Source organism: Gossypium hirsutum, chromosome A12 (assembly GCF_007990345.1).
Source record: "Gossypium hirsutum isolate 1008001.06 chromosome A12, Gossypium_hirsutum_v2.1, whole genome shotgun sequence".
Lineage (NCBI taxonomy): Eukaryota > Viridiplantae > Streptophyta > Magnoliopsida > Malvales > Malvaceae > Gossypium > Gossypium hirsutum.
In genome coordinates this window covers 82,893,866-82,917,490 of record NC_053435.1, presented here as the reverse complement: position 1 = coordinate 82,917,490, position 23,625 = coordinate 82,893,866, and the positions used below count along the sequence as shown (strand labels likewise).

Here is a 23,625-nt window from a genome sequence, read left to right as displayed (position 1 = left end):
ATGAGTAGGTCATCATCTTCCTGTTCAGTGGACTTAGTGTTTAAAACACTTCCTCCAAATTGGAAGAACCCAAGCTTGCGAGTGACCCTCCCAATACGATGAAGTACCCTATATTGTTGATCATTTGTAGGTTTACTATTAGAATTTGGTTTCGGAACCATTTCTAAAGATATTTGTGTATTTTTCGAAAGTTTCTTGAGTACTTTTTCATTTTGAGATTTGAAGTCATTTATGTAATTTTCCTTAAGGAAAATAGCATAAGTTGACACTATCACTGTTTACTCTTTCAGGTTAGAAAACAAACCACCCTTTGTTCCTTTTGGATATCCCACAAACATTCACAATTCTTTTCGTGCATCCAATTTCCTCACATCTTTATCCAATATGTGAGTCAGGCATCCCCAAGTGCTTAAATGATTTAGAATTGGCTTCTTTCCATGCCACAAGTTGTGTGGAGTTTTGGATGCTACCTTAGTTGGTACATCATATAATAAGTTGTTTGCAATGCATATCCCTAAAAGGATATTGATAGCTTTGAATAACTTAACATCAAACGAACCATGTCTAACAACATTCAGTTTCTTCTATTTGCCAAACCATTCTATTGTGGAGTGCCCAACAAAATTAACTAAGATAGAATCTTTTTCTCTATGAGATACCCTAAGAACTCATCTAATAAATATTCCCCACCTTGATTAGACTGAAGTGCCTTTATGGGTAAACCTAGTTGTTTCTCCACTTCCGTACGAAACTATTTGAATTTATCAAATGTTTCACTCTTGTGGTCCATTAGGTGCACATGGAAAAGTTCCGGTTCGAAAATTGTTTTCTTGCACAACAGAAAATAAAAATTTTGAAAACCGACTCAGTTTGTGATATTTATAGCAATAAACCCTAGAATGAATTTGCACCTGTGTCTTTGGATAGACAGCTCATTGCCGTTCCTAGATTTCAATCAAACATTCTTCTCCATTATTCTCGTATCATGAACTACTTTGAGTGTAGGCTTAAATGATTCGAATCAAACACGGAACAAGAAATAGTTTTCTTTTCTTTAATGTGAAAACAAAAATCTCTTTTGAAATAGAAATCGACAGAATTTGTTAATTTGGAAAATGGATTTAATTGTTGAGAATAAATTCTCTCTATTTTTCGGAAAAGTAATAATATCTTAAAGTTGTGTGTAAATAGCCCTACCGGTGCTATTTGTTTATAGGGCAACCATTATTGAATTATAGAAGTTTATTTCAAGTAGGAAAATGAACTCCTAGTCTAACTAGAAGTATAAGTGGCGACAACCCTAGTTAATATTATTAGGGTTTGTCGTCCACCCCTTTTAACATGAAGGGTTTTTGGGCCTATCCCATATCGGGTCCAATTACAAGTAGCTCTTGGGTTTTTAGCCCAACACTTTATAATTTGATCTAACCCAATATTTGTTTTTCTATTTCCCAAAATAAACTTCTCAATATATTTCTAATTAAATAATCTTCCCAACTCAATTTTAATTCCATTAAAATCATAACGACTTTACCATAAAAGAATCCATGAGAAAATATATTTAATATTTCCACATTCAACGGTTCATTATGATCATATGTTTTTTTTTCTATTTTCAAACTTCATTTAATTCAAAAAAATAAATTCATTTTCAGGTCATTTTCATTTTTATATTCATTTTCAGCAGAAAACCATATTCATTTTTAAATGATTCTATTTCTCCATTTTCATTTTAAAGAAAACCATAATCATTTCCAAATATTTCTCTTTTCTCCATTTTCATCATTTCTATCCATTTTTGTTCATTTGATTCAACATGCAATACATTTTCAGTTTCAACGAGCTAACGGATGGACTGGTTGGATATATGCAATTGAGGCTCAAATGATTTATAATTAAGTTCCAGCTTTTCGCCTATTAATTATAAACTCATTTAGTCACGAAGTCATTATAGCATTGTGATTGAGCTCTCCCCAACGACATACCATTACGAAAACAAGTTGATCAATGCTTGTCCAATGATTTTGTCATAAGTGTGTTACGCTCATTGGATATCCTTAATCTCTTTGAGATAATACTCGTTCTCTCAATATGATCCTATTTTATCTAATGGTAACCATTATAGCTTCTAAGGGCATATGGCAAATCTTTATCCTTTGTATAGAACATCTTAATTTACAAATCAATACTGAAGTAGTGCAGGGATCTTATAAGGGAATTAGCACCTCCCGAGAAAGATCAATGGGTGAGAGGGATTCATAGACATTTCGTTAGTGACAAGAATTCAGGCTAAACTTTGGACCCTTTACGATGGGCTAACATTGACCTTAAGTCTTAATATATCTCGAACGGAGATCGAATGTGATGCAAAGATTAGAGTAAATTTAGTTAAGGATAACAACACACTAACAAATGGCTTGTTGTGCTTATTGCCGATTACAAGTCCCTAATGATCGATCAAGTCTCCCTCGACCATATCTATCTTGAAGGAAACCGGTGCATTTGTATGGAACCTCCTACTAATATGGAGAAACTGTTGAAGGCTGACCCCTATGGCATCTTTTTGTATCCAACTTTATTTTGTTTTATGAAATGCTCTTTTAAATAATAATAATAAATCTTTACATAGTAGCCCACCAAACTTTTTTAAAAACATTCATTTATTTGATTTTTTTTCTTATTTCTTAATATTTTTCTATCATTTTTCTCTTTTCATAGTACAAAAAACTTTATTGAATTAAACTCTGGAATTTAATCAGCAATAAATTACTATATCATTCTATTTTTATTATTTAAAATTTCTAGTCATTAAAGTTTTATAGTATTAGAATTTATATTTAAATATAAAGATGCGATTAAAATATATAGCTTGTTGACGGGTCAAATCTCTCAAAGCAGGTTTGCACTGACTATATTATTACCTGAAAGACTATATCTTTGTCTACGCTTTTGAACAAAAAAAATTAGGGTTTATTCACTATTTGCTCCTGAACTATATTCATTTTTCTATATTGATATTTTTTTTTTCCTATTTTGATACCTGAACTATAGTGTCATTACACTTTTTGGCCCTGCATTCAACGGTGTTTCTTTTTAAAAAGCAACCAATCAAAACATGCAACGTGTACCATTCACTGCTAATGTGGATGATGACTTGGCCGTTGACCATATTGATTGAGCATTGACCACATTGAAAATTTGTAAAAAAGTTATAAAAAATATTAAAAATTGTAAAAAAATTGAAAGTATTAAAAATTGTAAATAATTATTAAATATTGTCAAAAAAATTTAAATTTGTAAAAAAATTACTTAAATTTGTTAAAAATTAGTAACAACAGTAAATAATTATTAAAAATTTGTGAAATTTCTGATTAAATAATTTTTTTACAATTTTTTAATATTTATTTTCAATTTTTAAATAATTTTTACAATTTTTAATAATTTTTACAACTTTTAAATTTTTTATAATTTTAATAATTTTTTTACAATTTAAAAATATTTAATAATTTTTTACAATATTTTTTTACAATTTTTAATATTTCTAAATAATTTAAATATTTTTACTATTTTTAATAAATCTTTTTCAATTTTTTGGTTTAGTCAACGGCCACATCAACTGTCAAAAAGGACAAGTGACGTGGTCTGATTGGATGCTATTTTTTTAAACACCTTTAATTGTAGGGGCCAAAAGGTGTCACACAATTTTAGTCTAGGTATTAAAATGGAACAAAAAAAATTTTCGATGCCAATATGAGAAAATAGGTATAGTTCAATCGCCAAACAATAAATAAAGCCAAATAAATTACATCTTCTAACTTTATGGAGTTATAAACATGTCATTTATTTATTAGATTTATATTGGTTAAATTTTACTATTAGTTCATGTATTTTGTAAAAGTTATTGATTTAATTATTATATTTTAATTTGATCATTTTTAGTCTTGTACTATTCAATTTTAAAAATTTCAGTCCTTCAAATTATAATTGTTAAATTGATTAAGTTAAGCATTGTTATTTCCAAAATTTGATATGCCAAATATATTATCTTATGTGTACTGCCATGTCGGCTTTTTATTTTCACGTACTACTCAATAAAATTATAATTAATGGGTTAATGACTGTTATTTACTTCAAAACTAAAGTTTCAAAATTCGAAAAGTATCGGGACTTAGAATGATTCAATTGTAGAATATGGATTAAATATACAACTGTACGCATAGTACAGGATAGATAGTTGAATTTAACCAAACGGATTTAAATGTTACCGCTTAGGTCAAGACTAAAATTTGGAAATTTGAATAGTACAAAGATTAAAATTGATCAAATTAAAGTATAGAGACTAAATCCATAATTTTTACAAAGTATAAGGACTAATACCAGATTTTAACCATTTATATTTCATATATAGACTACGAATGAATTTATATATATAAGATGATAAAATGTGATAAAAAATATTTTAAAATTTAAATTTACTTAATTTTATTACTAATAATTGATGCATTGAATTATATGTTGTTAGTAAATTAAATATAAATATTTTTATTATTTTTATGGAGAATAAAAAATTATAATATTAATCCAGCCAAAACATGCGTAGGGAAACATGCAAACACACATCCATTTTCTTGATCAAAATATACCAAACTTTGTCATTTCCCACTTCAAATTCCATTTGACACTTCACGTAATCTAAGTTTTATTCTTGTATCAGTTTATAATTTTATATTTATATACATATATGTATATATAGTCAGTCCCCATAGGCTCACGTATCTGCACCTAAGATCATAGAGTTTTCAACTATAGTATCATGATTCAAATTTTCAATTCCATTGATTTTTCAGAGCTTCTGATTATAACACCTCTGGTTTACCTCTTAACTGACCTTAAATTCACCATGATGGCAATAGATTTTATTTTTTATCGACTCCAAAAACTCAACCAGCTTTTTCAAGACCACGACCGAGACTATGCCGATATCGATGACAACAATGATGAATTACGACCGTTACCGTCTCAGGTTCCGGTGCCGTTCATGGCCCATGTAGTGTCGAATTTGATAAAGGCTAAGCTCCCTGTCGTCGAATTCAGCAGGTGGAGATTACGAGGCGATATCGACGATCCGTTAGTTGATTGTGCGATATGCTTGGCATGCGTAGAGGGGAGTGATGAAATAAGGGAGCTGGGCAATTGCAGTCACTTATATCATAGAGAGTGTATTGATGGGTGGGTCGATCAGGGTCATGAGACATGTCCTTTGTGCTGGCTTAAGCTACTGCCATGCGAAGCTGCTGCTGCTGCTGATGAAGGTGGGGAAGTAAAGGGTGTATATGATCCATGGAGGTTGGAAAGAATGGCCTATCTGTTTGGTGAAGATTATTAATTATTCTTAGATTTTTTCTATTACGAGACTCCAACTCGATTATTCAAGAAATTTCTTTTGTGTATTTTCCTTCCGCTTTCGTTTTATGCTCTCTTGCTCCAATATGTTAAAGAAGTAATATTATTATTGGGTTATAGACTTTTGAATATGATGGGTTAATCACAGTGATGGTCCCCAAATTTTCTAACTTGTAAATTATTTCTTAATTTTCAATAACGTTATAATTAAATCTTTTTTTCCAGCCTGACAATCAATTGTTATACATGAGAGTTAAATTGGAGACATGCAAGATTTTTATATCATTAAATAAGATGTACAACAATGAGAATACTTTGATTAATTTCCTTTCAAACGTATCATTGTTATAATTTGCTATCTAAAAAAGTATCCCACAATAATTTTAATAATTATTTCTCTGCTTTTATGAGTTTTCATCCTCCTAATTTTCTGGGTTATTATTATTATTATTCTGATCCTTATCTTCTACAAATGCATGCTTTCATATTTTGGCCCACCTGCCTAACTCGCCAACTCAAGGTTCTTCCTAACGTAATTCATCAACCTCAATCGCTGCTTTTATTTATTAATTTGTAATTTTGTAAATTAATTACAAAAATTATTTATGGATATATAAATATTTAATATATAATTTTCTTTTGGAGTTGGTATATATTGACATCAATTTGTTTTGATTAGATCATTGGTCGGGTTATCTGATCAAGCCCAAAAGTCTGTTTAAGATTTAAGAGGATTTGGAAAATAATATTAAACTTGAAAAACGAGATTGAACAAAAAAAAATTAAGCCCGTTTAAAATATGTATTGGGCTCGAGTTTGAATATTCTAGGCCGAACTCGGCACAACCCATTTTTTTTATATTTATGATACCCTAATGAAAAATTATTTGATATCTAATCAATAGAGATTTTTAGACTCTGCAAACAGATTAAGGATTTGACAAGTGTATTCTAGGGTGTAGTAAAAAAATAAAAAAATAATTGCATAAATAAATGTAAGACTTGACACATCCTCAATCCACTTGTAGAGTCCAAAAAGTTAGAGTATATCAAATAACTACCTATTATATATTAAGGTTAGTATTTTGTTCACTCTCAATCAATTTTTTTAATTCCACAAGCAAAGTTTAACACATGACACATGTTTGTTTTAATTTGTTTTTGTTTTTTTATTTTTTAATATTTCCTTAGGACACATGGCAACATTTTACCCCTACTAATAATATATAATACTATAATACAAATATTTAAAAATTATTAAGATGCCTATATATATTTAATAAATCAAATAAAACTAAGATTATTAAATATAAAATTAAAAATAATACCGACAGGCTTGGGCAGAATTTTAGACCCATAATTTTTGTTAGGCTGGATTGAGCTTAAACAAGTATAAAATATACTAATATCATGCTTAAACTCGATTTATGAACAGGTCTAGTTTCAATATATTACTTTGGATTTATTTATATTTTTTAAAAGTATTTAAGGTTGAAAGATAAAAAAATAGAAAAAGTAAAAAATAAAAATCAATTAAGTTTTTATTAAAAAGTGCATTCAATCGAGTTGTTAATTATTTAAAAAAAAAAAGGGATTGGACCCTCAATTAACGAAAATTGTCATTCACCATTAACAACTGCTAACATGGTTGATAGAAGCAATGAGAATTTGACCAGTTTGACTGGTATATTTGCTTTTACATGTTGTTGAGGGGAGTTTCTTATTGCTTTCACAATCACATTAATGACAATTAATAGTTAAACCGGTGAATGAAGGTTTTTATCAATGGAAAAGTGGAATTGATTTTTCTTGATCACTTAGAATTTAATTGAATGCTTTTTTTTTCCTTCTTTAAGGGCTTAATTTATTTATTTATTTATTTATTTATATTAATCCATTTTTTAACGCTTTGACCAATAATTAACGTATGAGTATAATCTTGTCGCATACTTTTCCATCCATTATTTTTCAATTCATATGTAAGATACATTTATGAATTGTGAAAGTCCTAGTTATAAACGGTGATTAAAGTTGTGCTGGATAATAATAAATACAAAAATAATGAATAAGCATAAGTGATAAAAAGTAATATGTTTTAACTTTATTTTTAATTTGTTTTTGGGTGATTATTTAATATTAATTGTGAATTATATACTCTTAATCCTTTAAGTTTATGTTTTAATGCTTAATAGAACACTTGAGAGCTGAAGGAGAGAAAAACAAGCGAAAATTGGAGCGTCAAAGCAAGCTATAAGAGCCACATGGGCTGAATCATTCCTAACAGTCGTGTGGTAGATCATGTCGATTTCACGAAATTGCACACCAAACAACGAAAAATCACGATTTTTAGGTTTTTCGAGGATTCTAAGATGTATATATGACAAAAATAAAAAGATAAGAGTGAGCTGTTAGAGAATATTCAAGAAAACAACTCGAAAACACCATTAAAGTTGACGTTGAAGCAGATTTCTGTCAAGATTGAAGATTTGCAATTGATTTCTTAGGAAATTATCATGAGTTTCTTTATTTCTTTCAGTTATACTGTATCTTAGATATTTTCATTTTCAAGCATGAACTAATTTTCTAAATACTTAGGGGAGACGAACCCTATGATGGATTAGATCGTTTGATTTTTATTTTACGCAATAAATATATAGTTTTTTGTTCTCAATTATGTGTGCTTAATTATTGGTTTGATATTTCTAGATTATTAATCCATGTTCGACATCTTTAAATCAGTAGTTAAATAGACCCTATTTAAAAGTAGATATTGAGGAATTGAGTAGAGTTGCATGCAATCTTAGGAATAGGGCTACACAAATCTACCAAATTAGAGTCAAATCTAATAGGAGAATCTATAGCACGAGTTAATGCGATAATAGAAGTTTTAATTAGGAAGAAATTTCAATTAATCAACTTAAAGTTAGCTGCTCTTATGCTCGAAAGAGATATTAGCATAATTTAGAAATTTCTACGGATCAAGGTGCTAAGTAAAGAAATTACGTAATTTAGATTGATAGTGACAAAAAAAATCTATATGAATTCTTTTTTGGGTATTGTTTTGCTTATTGATTGTTAATCGGTTACTTTCCTAATTGGTTATTTGTCGTGTTCATTAGTTATTTAATTTAGTTCATTTTAGTTTTTAATTGATAACTTGAATTGTTCAATTAAATAATATAAAGACAATAATTACTATTACTTGTAGTCCTCGTGGGAATGATATATCTGCTCACCGTAGCTATACTATTAATTGATATGTGCATTTGCATTAGTCAAATTTTTAGTCAGGTCATGACACATCAATGAGATCCAAATCCAAATATTTTAAAAAATAAAAATATCAATAAAAAAATAAATTCGAAATATAAAAAGAAATACAAACAATCAATAAAATAAGGGAATAATTATATTAGAATCATCCTAAAAATCAAAGTTTTTAGGCACCAATAAAATAGTGTTATGTCATTAAAATTTAAAGATAACAAAGTATTATTATACACTCATCTATATCTAATATCTTCTCCAACTTAATTTAACTTTAATTAAATTACTTAAAATAATTAATTTTTTAAATTATAAACGAATGTTTTTATTGTTTTACAAATTTTAATTATTTTGTCTTTTTTCATAAGTTAATTTTTTTTATTTTTGTGCAACCAATTTAAAAAAAATCAGTAATTTTTCTGTAATTTTTTTTCATTTCGTTAACACATAATTTTAATAATTATTTTATCTTGAACCCTAAACCTTGAACCTTAAATCTCGAGGTTCAGGGTTTGGGTTTGAGATTTAAGTATTAGGGTTCGGGTTTGAGCTTTGGGCTTTGAGTTTGGGGTTCAAGTTTAGGTTTAGGGTTCGAGGTTATAAGTTTGGGTTAAAGGGTGCAGTGTTATATATTACAAGTTTGAGGTTTAGGGTTTAAAATTTTAGATTTAGGGTTCAGGAAAAACTTTAGGGTGTAATGGTTTAGGATTATGATTCGGGGTTTTTAATTGTTAGTTTAGGGTTTGGGATTTCAGATTGAAAGTTCAAGGGAAAAAATTATCAAAATTATGTGTTGATGACATAAAAAATTGTTAAAATATTATTAAATAATTAAAAAAATCATGAATAATGTAGTGGAAACTAGAAAGGGTCCATATAATAATTTCTCTATAGATGTTTGTATAATAATAATTTCATATCTTTAAAAATTGATGTTGTGACAAAATTTTATTAATACCTAAAAACCTTAATTTTTAAGGCCATCCTAATATAAATTATTCCCATAAAATAAACTTACGAATAAAAATTTATCATACTACAAAATCAAAATAATTTTAAAAAAAAACTCACCGATACGTCAAACAACAACATTATTCAACAAAATTATTCCATAGTACATTAAAAACGCGGAATATGTTTAACCTTTTTTTCTTAATGAAAGATAATGAATCAGATACCTGTTCCACTTCACATTCAGATTAGAGAATCTTAAACAGTTCCAAGCAAATTTGATTAGTCATAGATGCTATGCCCACCATTAGAGGTTCCAAAGCAAATAAATACACAAACACTGTTTCATAATCGGATTAATAATCCACTCGGTTAAGTTATCAATTTATTGATTTAATTAATATTATTAAAAAATAACAAAAATTAAAAATCCATTTAATTAATTTTTTAATTTAATTGAATCAATTCATACTAAGAGCCAGTTTAGTATTACTTTTAAAAAGTACTTTTGAATCAAAAATCATTTTTAAACAAAAGCTAAAATTTTATGTTTCTATTTTAATAAAAAAAATTTGCAAAACATTTTTTGTCCAAAAAACACTTTTAAAAAATTTAAAAACATTTTACTTAACAATATTTTTATCTCAATTTTTTTTTTCCATAAACATTTTTGAGAAACAATATTAAACTACCTCTAATTTTTTACTCAATCAATTAAAAATCTTTCTTCGAGTCGATATCCCTATCCAACGTCGGTGATATATATATATACACTTCAGCTTATTTTCCAAGTGAGGAATTAATGTATACAAATTTCATATGGTTTTGCTAACAATGAAGGTATTAAAACAAGATGGGTTATCTAGGTGTAGCACATGGGACGAAATAAAAATTAAAACAAAAGATTAAATAAAAAGAGTTAATTGCATCTTAAATCCTTAAATTATTATCTAATTTTAAATTGGTTTCGAGTGTTAACGCATTTTAATTAAGTTTAACATATTCGTATCATATTAAAGTGAGTTTTCTTATTATTGTAGATGTTAAAATGTTAATTTAGATTTGACACCAAACATATTTAAAAATATATGATTCAAATTTAAACAATCGTGAACTCATAAACAAAGAGAGGGTGTAAGCAAGTGTTGGTGTATGGGAATAAAAATAAATTTATAAAAAATTAACGGAAGCTTCAAGGTATGCATTGATGCCACTTTCTTTAACGTTTTATTTACCCCCACTTATATTTTGGTGTACCAAAGAGTTACTGACAAACAAACCTCGAGAATACAATAAAGCCCAATAATTGTCAATGTTTTGCACTAATAGAAACAATCCACTAAACATTAAGCTCAGCATAGCAAGAGTATCGATTTTTATAATAAAAAAAGCTTCTGTAATAATTTTTTATAGAACAATCTAGGAATATTAGAAGATGGAGGGGAATAGAAATAAACTTTTGTTTCTTAACTTTTGATATATTAAACAAATGAATTTCGACTCCTATTTATAGGAATTCTCATGTTTTTTTCATAGATACATACCTATCCAAATAGATAGTCAAATCTCTTAGCAATAAACATAATTATTCGAAGATATCTAACTGAATAATCATGATTATTTGTTATTAATTATGTGACATAACGTTTGGTAACAAGAGACATAATTCATCATTATGAATAGTGACAACTCTTGGTTAATAACTAAATGAGTAACTTTTGGACATTTATAACTATTGGAATGTTATAAATATTTTGAAAATATTCTAACAACAAGGGCCTCCACCCTCCTAAAAATGAAAAATTATACTTTTAGTCATTCAAATTTTATAAAATTTTAAGTTAATAAATGATAAAATTATATTTCCCCTCAAATGATATAATTTTAATTTAATCATTCTCTAAAAACTATAAAGGTATATGTCAATACAACAATGAAATTTCATTTTAGCTCTCATAAAAATATATAACTTGATCTCAACCCACAAGAAAAAATTTCTAGCTTCACACCCGTGTGAACTTAGGAACAACTTGAATATAACAAGTTTAAATAAAAAAAAAAGGAATAATGTTTATAAATTTTTTAAAAAAATTATTTTGTTATTTTAACATGTCAATTTTAAATTATCTATGCAATAAGTATTCGACAAAAAAAAATCTTATTATACTTACACTTTAAAAGCTCCATTAAAATATCTTGAAAACTTACCTACTAATGGAGTATAATTCTATAAAACATATGATGATATGCATCAAATTAAAATTAAAATTTGAAAAGGTTAATATTTTATGAACCCATAATGTATAATTCTATACATACAATATAAATGAATCAAATGATGACATTAATTTTTGATAATATATCATCATTTGGGGCAGGTAATGAAATGCAATTGAAAAAAAAAAAAAAAGGCAAGTATATGGGTTTAACTTCTGTTGAATGTAGAGCCATGCGTCTAAACTTTGATGCAATGTGTGGCAATGGCATCCCTTTATATCTAATTTTGTAAACCGACAAAACACCAATTTTCAGAACACTTATCAATTACCAGTTTAACTGAAACAAAATGATGAAAGATGGTAAATAAAAATAAATGTAAGAGAATCGAAAGAACCCCTTTTTTTTTGGCATTAAAAGCTTTTTTTTTTCTGACAACATTCAACTGTAACTCAACTTGGTTTTTGATTTTCTTCTGCATTTCTGCAGATAAAAACTAAGCAATAAAAAGAAACAGTGAAGTACCAAAGCTATAGCTACATTAAAATCCATGGCAGTGGAGTTTTCATATATCGACTTTACATGGCGGAGCTCCAAGCAAAGGGACGGGTCCAACACCACCCTTTTTCAACCCGACCCAAACATCACATCGTACGTAAAACCCATACTTGACTGTCTTGATAGCACCAGCTTTCCATCTCAGTTTCCCCAACAACACTACCCTCAACGCCACCACTCCGTAAGTCTCGTCTATCATCAGTCCATTCACCACCTCCGCCGACGCCGGCACCATGCCGCTACCGAGTACGGGGGATAACGCCACTGTTGTTTTCGTCGCGTGGTACAGCGGGGGTAAGTCCAAAGGGGGAGTGATCTGTTGGTTCCTATACGAAACATAAGCTTGTAACTTGTCGTAATAGATAGAGACTCTCTTGTTGGGGTTTCTCATCACGATGGTGAACTGCATAGAAGTTGAAATGAAGGGTTGGGAAGTGGCGTTGAGTTCGTATATAGCGGCGCCGACGACGACGAAACGGGGTTTGTGGGGACGGTAGATGAGCCAGACGGTGAGTACTGCGGCTCCTGCTAAGAGGAGGAAGATGAAAATGCATAAGCAACAAGAACGGCCTGCACCACCTTGTGGTGGTGGTGGTGGGCTGGGTATAGGAGGAGGTTTGCCTTCGCCATTAGTGGGTGGTGGTGGAGGAGGAGGAGGTTGGTCTTGGTCACTCATTGGAAAAGTGAATACAAAGTAAATTTGAAGTTGGAGTGTAAAAATGGATGGAAAGTGAAGGAGGGAAGATGGTTCCCAGGAGATGGTGAGGGCAGGCCGAGAGTCACAATGTTGAAAGTATATAAAAAATAAATAAGAAGATGAAGAATATGGTTCGATTGATGCTAAAGTTCGCTTCTTTTTTCTTTTGTGTTTTTCTATTTTATAACAATGTAGATGCTTTTTTCTTTTCCTCTTTCTTTCTTTCTTTTGAATTTATCGCATTCCTAATTTAATTTCTCAAAATTTGGATGAATTTAGGATTCATAAAATCATTAAAATAAAAATACATGAGTTTGCATTTTAATCATTTCCACAGCTTCAACATCAAGGAAAGAGAGAAATTAATTTTTATATAAGAATAATGCAGTTTATAATTGATTTAACAAGTTTCAGTTCAATTTTCTAATTTTTCACATGATTTAATCAAGGGTTACAACTTTTTCAGTTTTGTCTTTTAATGAGCGATTTAAAAATAACCATATGAAATCCCAATAAAATCTCAGCTTAAATGTCTTAACTAAAATGGATGAATTAGACTAATTGATTAAAACTTATATATAATAGAATTTGGAAACTCATACAGAATCTTAAATTTAAAGTATTCAAAGTATAAGCACTTCTCTCATAACTAAACCAAGGCTCTGGTGGCATAATTAAAGTAATTACACTATTTTTTTAATTTTTATAAATGATAAATTATATTAATTAAGATAAAAAAATCAACTTATAAAGATTAAAATTAAAAATTAAAAAAAAATTGTAAAAGAGAAAAATTGGGAAAAATTAAATATAAATTTTAAAATAAAATAGATTTAGCAACACTTAGATAGAGAAACATAAATCTTTCAAGAAAAAAATAAGTTCAAAGTTTAAAAATAATATTATTAAAAGAGATAATCATAAACTTCAAAAAAATTAATTTTCATAAATCATGTTCGATTATAATATGAATAAGGACAAATATGCTAGTTACAACTCTACTGGGTGTAACATAAGATCACTCTTTACACCAACAACTCATAAGAAACAAACTTGAAGACCAAGTGTATAGCAAGGAAGTATTATTCCTCTCTCTTCTTCATCTTCTTCATCAAAGTAATATATTTTGACTCTCTTCGTAATTATAAATCCTTGATTAATTTAAACATTGAAGAACGACTAGAGCGTTAATTCCGATACTCCTTAATTCACCCCTAATCTTGCAAATTGAATTAAGCCGCACAAAAACTTCAACAAATTCGATTTGTACCAATTCAAAGAAGTCTCTAACGAAATGTAAAATAGACCGGAATGATATCTTTAACTAAAAAAAACTATAAAAAGAGGGGCAATAGCAGCACCGATAAATGAATATGTTTGTTTACCTAAACCCAAATCCCATAATGTATCTGAATGGTGTGGCTGTTTCTTTGTGCATGAATGGCAGTTGGCCCCGCATGGGCCAAAGGTCCCCATGCCCTCTGCCTCATCAATTCATCCACCACATCTCAGTCTATGTACACACATATACACGCGTCATATAGTTCCATTGCCTTTGTATTCATCCTCCACGTGAAAAACTCCGGCATTTCGCCTCCCTTTACCATTTTAGTTGCTAACAAAATCACTTTCTTCCATCAAAATTACTTTTGTTTTTCCTCTTCTTCATTTGCCCCAAACTCTCAAAAGTAGAGGTGTTTTAACATATCTATAAGCCCAACAATAAAATCATTCAAAAAGATTTAATGGAGTGGGACAAAAGGATCTTGATGCCACAAAAGATTAAAGCTGGACAAAGTCCGACATGATTAGAATGGAACAAAAGAGTAAGTAAATGAAACAGAAGAAATAGCTAATCCCAAGACACTTTGGACTTCTTAATTGAGAGAATTATCACATGACATAGATAATGTAAGCATAATAGAACCTCAAAAGGTATTGGGGTTTTCACGTTCCTATTCTTTATCTTCTTCCTCCATTCATTATCTTTGAAACGAAGAACTGAATGAAGTATCGGAAAAGCGGTCGAAGTGCAAACTCCAACACCCCCATAACTCATTTTTTTTCCCTTTTTCAGATCTCACCACCTCTTGGACTAGTTAGTTGGCCTAGATCTACATTGATCCAAAAAAATGCATTAACAAGATGTGTTGATAGTTAGTCAGATCAAACAAAAATATAAATTTTTTACCCAGACTTAAAATGAATCAAATAATTAAGTCAAACAGATCACTCGACTCACGAACAAATTCATTAAAAAAAGGAGCATAATTAGAATTGTAAATGAATATAACTTTTAATAAACAATTTGTAAATAATTTGATTCATGTATTTTTTTTTCTCTTATTAAATTAAATCAATAAACATGAACAATATTTTGAAGTTTATTTATTAAAGGAATCAAACATTAAAAAAACTGTTTAATTCACTTATATTCCTAAACAAACTGGTTTATATTCGTTTATTTAAACATTTAAAACTTATTTATTATTCAATTATTATTTAAAATTTTTAACAACCACACGTATGATCCTACCAAGAAAAAAAAAAAGCAAGACTGCCTCACTAAATAATAAAAATACTACCTCTTCGTGGATGCTATCATTGAAACTCCCTGTGCTTGTATCCTTTTCGATTGCTGCAGATAAAGAGGCAACCAGAACTTGCATCGGTCCTACTCCAAATACTTCCATGTGCACTACTGTTTTCATTATTATCAACACTATAACCTTCATGTATACCCACCGGTATAGCGGATATTAATGTAGTATGTCAATAGGCAAAATAGATTAATTTTTTTCAAAAAAATTGATTGAATAGCTCGGGTTTAACTTATTTATGGTTAGCTTATGGAAAAAATAAGGAATTAATTAAAACTAAACCTATTCATAAATCAGGTTATTTCCTACATCGAAGGTCCATTCGAAATTTAAGAGTGTCTGGGCAAAAATATTAGACCCGAAATATGGCCTTGGGTAAAAAAAAATATGACAAATAATGGAGACTTAAAAATTTGTAGTGGTTTGATCCTAATTGCCTACCTCCATTATCTTAACTTACCACAATTTAAGAGTTCCCAAGTTCACTAGATTTGAAATTTTCAATGACAAAGTTTAACATGTACAAAACACTATCTTTTCACTAGACAAGATAAAATCACTTCTCTTAAGGCTTTCTACCTAAAAAACTTAAGAAACCCTTACAAAGATAAAAAAAATAAAAATAAGGATTAAAGATAGTTCTCAAAGGAAGATATTACAATGATAAAGTTCACTCAATGACAATATGACATTTGAAAAGAATAAAAGAGATGGTTACCCAAGTGTGTGTATGAATAAGAACAAAGAGAAGGATAATGAAAAAATTGGATTTTCCTGCAATTGACTTCACAATTTTATTTTTTGTCTTCAATATGGAGCTATTGACTTGTATTAAGCCTTCTAATAATCTTGGAGACGTTGGGAGTAAATTAGAGTCGTTACTGTAATATCCCGAATTAGGGCCTAATCGGAATAGTGGTTTCGTGACCACAAATCCAAGATAGAAATAATTATTTTATAATTATTTTGATGTTTATGATATGATTGCATGATTGTGTGAAAATTTCGTGATGAAATCCTATGCCTAAAGTGCTTAAATTGAAATTAGGGACTAAATCGAATAATTTACAAAACTTGCATTCTAGGAGTTTTTAGTATGAAATTGTTTTGGAATATTAATGAGGAGGTCTTAAATAGCAATTTGACCAATTTCTAAGTCATGGACAAAAATTGGACATGGATGGAATTTTTGGAAAGTTTAGTAGCAAGGGCATTTTGGTCATTTAGTTATTAAAATGAATTAAAAACAAAATTAAAAGCCAATTTTTGTCCATCTTCTTCATTAGGCCGAAATTTCAAGGGTTCTCCATGGTTAGGGTTTGTTTCAACCTTTCAAGCTCCATAGTAAGTGATTCCAAGCCCCGTTTTTAATGTTCTTTACGTTTTTTGAATCTCGGTAGCTCGATTAAGCTTATGCTAGCAATAATTCAACCTAGGGTTCATATTTGGAAAAATACCCATAGGTGAAATTTGTGTATTTTGGTGTTTTATGATATAATATAAGGTTTTAAATTATGTTAGACAACTTGTACTACTCGGTTTTAAGCGAAAACGAGTAAAAGGGCTTAATCGGTAAAAATACCTAATAGTCATAAGTACATGTTAGAGTGTGAATTTGATGTTTCCATAGAAGGGAAAAATGATCAGCATGTCATAAAACATAAGAATAAGGGATGAAGTTTAATTCCCGAGCCTAGGGGCAAAAGTGTAATTATGCAAAAGTTTAGGGGCAAAAATGTAATTTTGAAAAAGTTCGTATTAAATGCTGTTTTGATGAATGTATGTATTAAATAAGATTAATTTGGTATTATAGATCAAGAGAAACGAGATTCAAGTCGCGATCGAGGGAAAAATAAAGTTTACGAAGAATAGGCTCGATTGCTAATAATTTTATACCGAGGTAAGTTCATGTGTAAATGTAGTAACATAATTGTCATTTTAAGCAATTTAATGTTGTTTATATGATATGATGCTAATTATTATCATGAAATATTATGCTTTGTGTTTATTGTTGAATAATATGTAATTATGTGAATTACTTGATGAGTATGAACTATCACCGATCACTGAAGTATCGATTTCGATATTCCGTGGAAGACGGCAAAGATGTGTGATCGAGGAAAACGCCCGTTTGAACCTTAGGAATAGATTAGAATACAAGTGACATGTCACTAGGATACTTGAGTTCCGAACTCGTTGAGTTGAGTCTGAGTTCGTGAGATGTAACTAGGCATCCGAGCTCGTTGAGTTGACTCCGAGTTCACTTATGGATGCGAACGCCCGAGCTCGTTGATTTGAGTCTGAGTTCACTTATGGGCAGTTTACATAGTAGCTTGGCTACATAAGTTTCGCAGGCTATTGAGTTTGTCTAGCTGCGGGTATGACACTTACGTTCATGAAATCCGTGTATTCGAATTATATTCCGATGTGTTCAACGGGTGAATCTTAAGTGAATAAGAAGAAGGCTTAAAACAAAGGTGACATGTCGGTAAGTGTGGTAAATGAGAAAATTTGACAGGTATGTGCTTAAACCCTCGGGTTGAAAACTTGGTATGATGAAATCGTAGGAAGATATTAAATGTAAATGAAACATGAATGTCTTGGTGTTGTTTATGCAAATGATGTTTTATGTGAGATTGTGTGATTATGCTACTTGCTATTTGCATGTGAACTTACTAAGCATTTGTGCTTACTTCCTCCTTTTCTTTCATTGTAGTTTTGACAAGCCGGCTTGAGAATCGGGATAGGTCAAAGACTCGTTCACACTATCCGAAGGCTTAAATTGGTAAAATGGCTTGTGTATTTTGAATGTGGCATGTATGGCAAAACACTCACTTTGCGTAATTGATCTTATGATATGGCTATGGTTTGGTAAGAAAAGGGTTTGTAAATGATTAGCCATTGGAATGGCCAATCTAAGTCATATATGATGTTATGTATGTTTAAAATGCTATTTAGTCCATGAAAATCCTTAGTAAAGTGATCCTTAGTACAGTGAAATTTGCCATAAAACAGAATCTGACAAGAGCAGCGATGTAAATTTGAAAAATCACTAAAAATAGTATAAATGGAATTAAATAATGAGTAAGTTATTAAATTGAAGCTTAATGAGTCTATTTTCATATATATTGAACAAAATAGTTATATAAATTATTTTTTATGATATATTTGAATTTTTGTGAAAGAGGTCCAGAGTGATTTCTAGATCCCCTTTTCTGACTTTAAAAATTCATCATAAATTGTAAAAAAATAATTAGGAGTAATTATTTATATGTACAGATTCCTTATTGAGTCTAGTTTTAATAGAAACAAACTTCATAGTTATTTAAATTCTATAAAGAGAGATATATGATTCGTAATATACAGAGGTCAGAGCAGTCGAACCCTGAAACAAGGGAGACTTTAACTAATAAACTGTACTAATTGGCTTGACCAAAAATTCTAGAAAAAAATTAGTAAATATATATGAGTTTATTTTCAGATAAAATTTACGGAATTGAATTTCGAGTTTCGGAACTCGAGATATGAATTTTTAAGCGACTGTGATGCAGATTGCTAGCTTGACTGGAAATTTTAAAAATAAATTGTTTGAGTTGTTTAAGTAATGAATTAAGTCTGTTAACACCTCGTGTTCGACTCCGGCGACGGTCTTGGGTATGGGGCATTGCAGTTACAACATTAAATTTGAGCATTAAGATAATAGGCCAATTGAATCGGTACGAATGGACTTGTGCTAATAAAAGTTTTAAAAAATGTGACAGTTGGAACCTAATGTATCAGTAGAAGAGCATTTGTACCGATAGAAGTTTAAGGGTTTCAAGGGTTTGGACTTTTACTGATAGTTGTATCGATAGAAGGTGCAGGGGAACCCAAAAATGCTCACTGACTTATATTGGTAGAAGAGCCTTCAAGTATCGGTAGGATTATGTAGGAATGCTTGGGGTGCTCTTTGACTTGCTTCTTTTAATAGAACTCCTCCCAAGTATTGACATTGATGTCCACGAACCAACTAAAAATACGAAAAAAGCAAGTGCACCTATCAATAAATAGTAGAGCTAAGGTGAGCAAAGATATCTTTCCCACAAGGACTAAAAGTACTAGTAATTGTCATCTTTCTATTATTTAACTGACAATTTGAAGTGATTGAATTAAACTAAAATTAACTAAGAACTCGACAAAGAACAAATCAGGAAAATAATTGAATAATAACCAAGAAGTGAAATAATACCTAGGAAAGAATCCACTTAAACTGCATCTATCATTATTAATTTGAATTAAACAATTTATTCACTTAATATCTTGATTCGTAGAAATCCCTAAATTATGCTAATATCTCTATTCAAGACTAAGAGCAACTGACTCTAAGTTGATTAATTGAAATTTCTTTCTAATTAAAACCCCTATTATTGCATTAACTCGATCTATGGATTCCCCTATTAGATTTGACTCTAATCTGGTAGATTTATGCCATCATATTTCTAGGTTTGCATACAACTCCACTCAATTATGCTAGATCTACTCTTAAATAGGGTTTATTCCTCCTCAGAATTAATCACATCAAACATGAACTAATAATCAGAAAATATTAAATCAAGAATTAAGCACACATAACTGATAACAAGCTTCAAGTATTTATTGTGTAAAACAGAAATCAAAGTACAGAATTCATCAAAGGGTTCATCTCCCCTAGGCATTTAGAAAATTAGTTCATAATCGCGAATAAAAAACATTTCAGAGTCAGTATATCCATAAGAAATAAACCTCATAATAAACTTCAAAGAAATTAAAAGGAGATCTTCAATCTTGATGGAAATCTACTTCAGAGTCAACTTCAATGGCATTTTTCGAATTGTTTTCTTCAATCTACTCTGACGACCTCCTTTCCTCTTCTTATATTTGGTATTTATAGGTCTTAGAATGCCTAAAAAAACCTAAAAATTGTGTTTTTCTGAGTGTCCAGAATACAGCCCATGAAATCGACACGATGTAGCACATGGCCATGTGGCAGCCTGTGTGGCTCACACAGCCATGTGCCCAGCCCGTGTGGGAAGGCCCAACCCATGTGGCTCTTGAAATCTGCTCCAATTATCCAATTTTTGCTCTGTTTTCTATTATTTTGCTCCCAAATGCTCTCCTAAGTATAGAAACATTAATTTAAAGGATTAGGAGCATAAAATTCACCATTTCGCATTGATTAATCACCCAAAACTCATTAAGAATGAGATTAAAATATGTTACCTTTGACACTTATCAGATACAATTGTAAATGTATCAGTAGAAGAGCCCCCAAGTATCGGTTGACGTCTGGAGGAATGCTTAGGTTGCTTTTTGACTTACTTCTATGGTTACTTGTATGCACTTGTAATATCCTGAAAATTTTTACAGTAAGATATTATCCTTGATATAGTAATATAAGGAAATAAAGTGATAAAAAAGGGAAAATTTTGAGTCATGTCAACATTGGAAAGTATATTATGATATATTAATTAAGAAAGAACTAAATTGTAAAAGTGAGAAAAGTTTTGTTGCATAAGAGTAAATAATCAAAATTTGAGGGGCTAAAGTGTAAATATAAAAAATTTAAAGGACTAATAGTGCAAATATTTTAAGGGTGGAATGATCTAGAAACTAAAGAAAATGGATGAATTAGGACTAAATTGAATAGGAAAAGAATTATGAGGGACTAAATCATAATTTTACCAAATTCTGTGATGATTCAATGATGGAATTTTAAAAGATCACAAAGGGGAAAATGGTTAATTAGAAGAGAGAGAAATCTAGAAAGTAATGATGATGTTGATGATATTTTATAATTATTAATTAGATAAATATTATTTTATTAATATTTTAATAAGATATTTTATTATTTATTTATTAAGTATAAAAGGAAGGAAAGATGAAGAGCTTTCATCATCTTTCCCATGCAAACCAACATGAGGAGAAGAGAGAAAGAAAGAAAGTTTTGTTTTTTTTACAATTTGATCCTTACACCAAAAATCCACCATTTTCACCTAGAAATCAAAAGAATTTCCATAGCCATCAAGAGAGAAAGATCACAAGGACACTATGGGGAGCTAGAATATTAAGTTAGATTCAAGAAATAGAAGCTGGAGGAGAGAGAAAATCAAGTTAAAGATTGAAATCAATGGGACAAGGTAAGAACATCAAGATTTCAATATATTTTAAAGATTAATATTATTGAAAAAGCATGGAATTGATTTTAATGTAGAGTTTTCTTATATATGGTCTTATGTTCTTGATATGTTAGTGAAGAGAAAATAAGAGAAAGTAATGAGAAATAGTGTAGAGAAAGAAAATAAGGGTGTTATAAACATGGTAAATAAACATCTTGCACTAAAACAGTTTTGGACACCAGCAACAGGCTAACTTTGAAAAATCACCATAAATTGTGGAAATCGAATTAGAGGATGAACAAAATATGGAATTAAATATTATTGAGTCTAGTTTCTTATAGAAGATATGGTGTAAGTAATAGAATTGATAATTGTGAAATATAATAAATTTAGTAAGACAAGGTCAGAATGATTTCGGGTTCCCCTATTTTGACTTTGGAAAATCATAAAAAAAATTGGAGAAAAAGGGCTTAAATTTATATTTTTAAAATCCTTAATGAGTATATTTTCAACAGAAATAAGTGATAACATCATCCGAATCTCATACAATGAGATAATTAATTCTTAGGGAAGAAGGGTCGGAATTGTTAGACAGCAGAATAGGAGTAAATTTAAAGAATAAACTGTACTTATTGGCTAAACCAAAAATTCTGAAAATTTTATGGTAAGAATATATGTGAGTCTAGTTTCAGGTAAAATTAACAGATCTTAATTTTTAGTTCTCTATCTTAAGATAAAAATAATTTAGTGACTATGACACGGATGGATAACTTTGAATATACATATAAGTCAATAGTGAATTATAGACAATGTTACTTATAAGCATGGTATATACATCAAGAATGTGGAATGGAGAGGAGGAGGAGGAAAATATATATGAATATTCAGCTAGCATGGCTAATTTGCATGTTTTAAGCATAGAGACTAAATTGAATAAAAGTAAAAATTTATAGGCAATTTTGTAAAAATGTCAGAAGTGACCAAATTGCATGAAATGGATTATCTTATTATTTAAATTACAAAAATTGAATGAAATTATTAATTTAGATCAAGATCGGGTGAAAACATGTTTTAGGGATTAAATTGAAAAGTGTTGAAATTATGAAAAATTTTGTTATTTTATAGAATTCATGGGCTATTATCAATATATAAGAATAATTAGGCTCGAAACAATGATTAAATTACAAGAACTTTATTTTTCTGAGCCTAAGGATGAAGTCGTCATTAATCAAAAGTTCAGAGCTAAAGTGGTAATCTTGCCTAGAGCATTAATTAAACGTATCAGAATATGAAATAAATAAAAATGATGATCAAATTTATTTATAAAGATCCGAGCGGCTCAAATATGAGACTTGAACATGGAAAAGAAAAATTTTCAGATTAGTGAAATTATAAACACAAACAAGCAACGAAGTAAGTTCGTGCAGCTTGAATTGAATTATTGAATGTTTGAATTGTATATTTATGTGACATGAATGTGAATTGAATGTTTAATGTATGTTTTGAGCTTCGAGGGCCCAATTGAAGGACGTTATGATTATTTTCAAATATATGAATAATAAATGATTCGAAATTATCTGAAAATGTTCAGTAAACTCCGGTAATGCCTCGTACCCTATTCCGGCAACGGATACGGGTAGAAGTTGTTACAGCACTTGTATCAGTAGAAGTGCTCTAAAGTTGTAAAAACTGTTTTGAATCAAGATTTTTCAATGGCAGTTTATAACTCTAATCATTCGATAAGTTTGTAAACACTTAAAAATTATTTTACAAGATTATATCAATTGATTTCAAATATG

At 29.6% G+C, this 23,625-nt stretch overlaps 2 protein-coding genes across 2 annotated transcripts; one reads left to right on the top strand and one right to left on the bottom strand.

The window, feature by feature from the left end:
- The first annotated feature begins 4,753 nt into the window (after positions 1 to 4,753).
- LOC107938557 (brassinosteroid-responsive RING protein 1) lies at positions 4,754 to 5,615 on the top strand. Its single transcript, XM_016871760.2, has one exon. The coding sequence runs from the start codon at positions 4,814 to 4,816 to the stop codon at positions 5,384 to 5,386; it is 573 nt and encodes a 190-aa protein (XP_016727249.2). The 5' UTR covers positions 4,754 to 4,813; the 3' UTR covers positions 5,387 to 5,615.
- Positions 5,616 to 12,221: 6,606 nt separating this feature from the next.
- LOC107923407 (NDR1/HIN1-like protein 12) lies at positions 12,222 to 13,243 on the bottom strand. Its single transcript, XM_016853622.2, has one exon. The coding sequence runs from the start codon at positions 13,069 to 13,071 to the stop codon at positions 12,403 to 12,405; it is 669 nt and encodes a 222-aa protein (XP_016709111.1). The 5' UTR covers positions 13,072 to 13,243; the 3' UTR covers positions 12,222 to 12,402.
- Between the last annotated feature and the right edge of the window lie 10,382 nt (positions 13,244 to 23,625).

Excerpts from the sequence above, each read along its gene's own strand:
- LOC107938557 (XM_016871760.2), top strand. The coding sequence starts at position 4,814 with ATGATTCAAATTTTCAATTCCATTGATTTTTCAGAGCTTCTGATTATA.
- LOC107923407 (XM_016853622.2), bottom strand. The coding sequence starts at position 13,071 with ATGAGTGACCAAGACCAACCTCCTCCTCCTCCACCACCACCCACTAAT.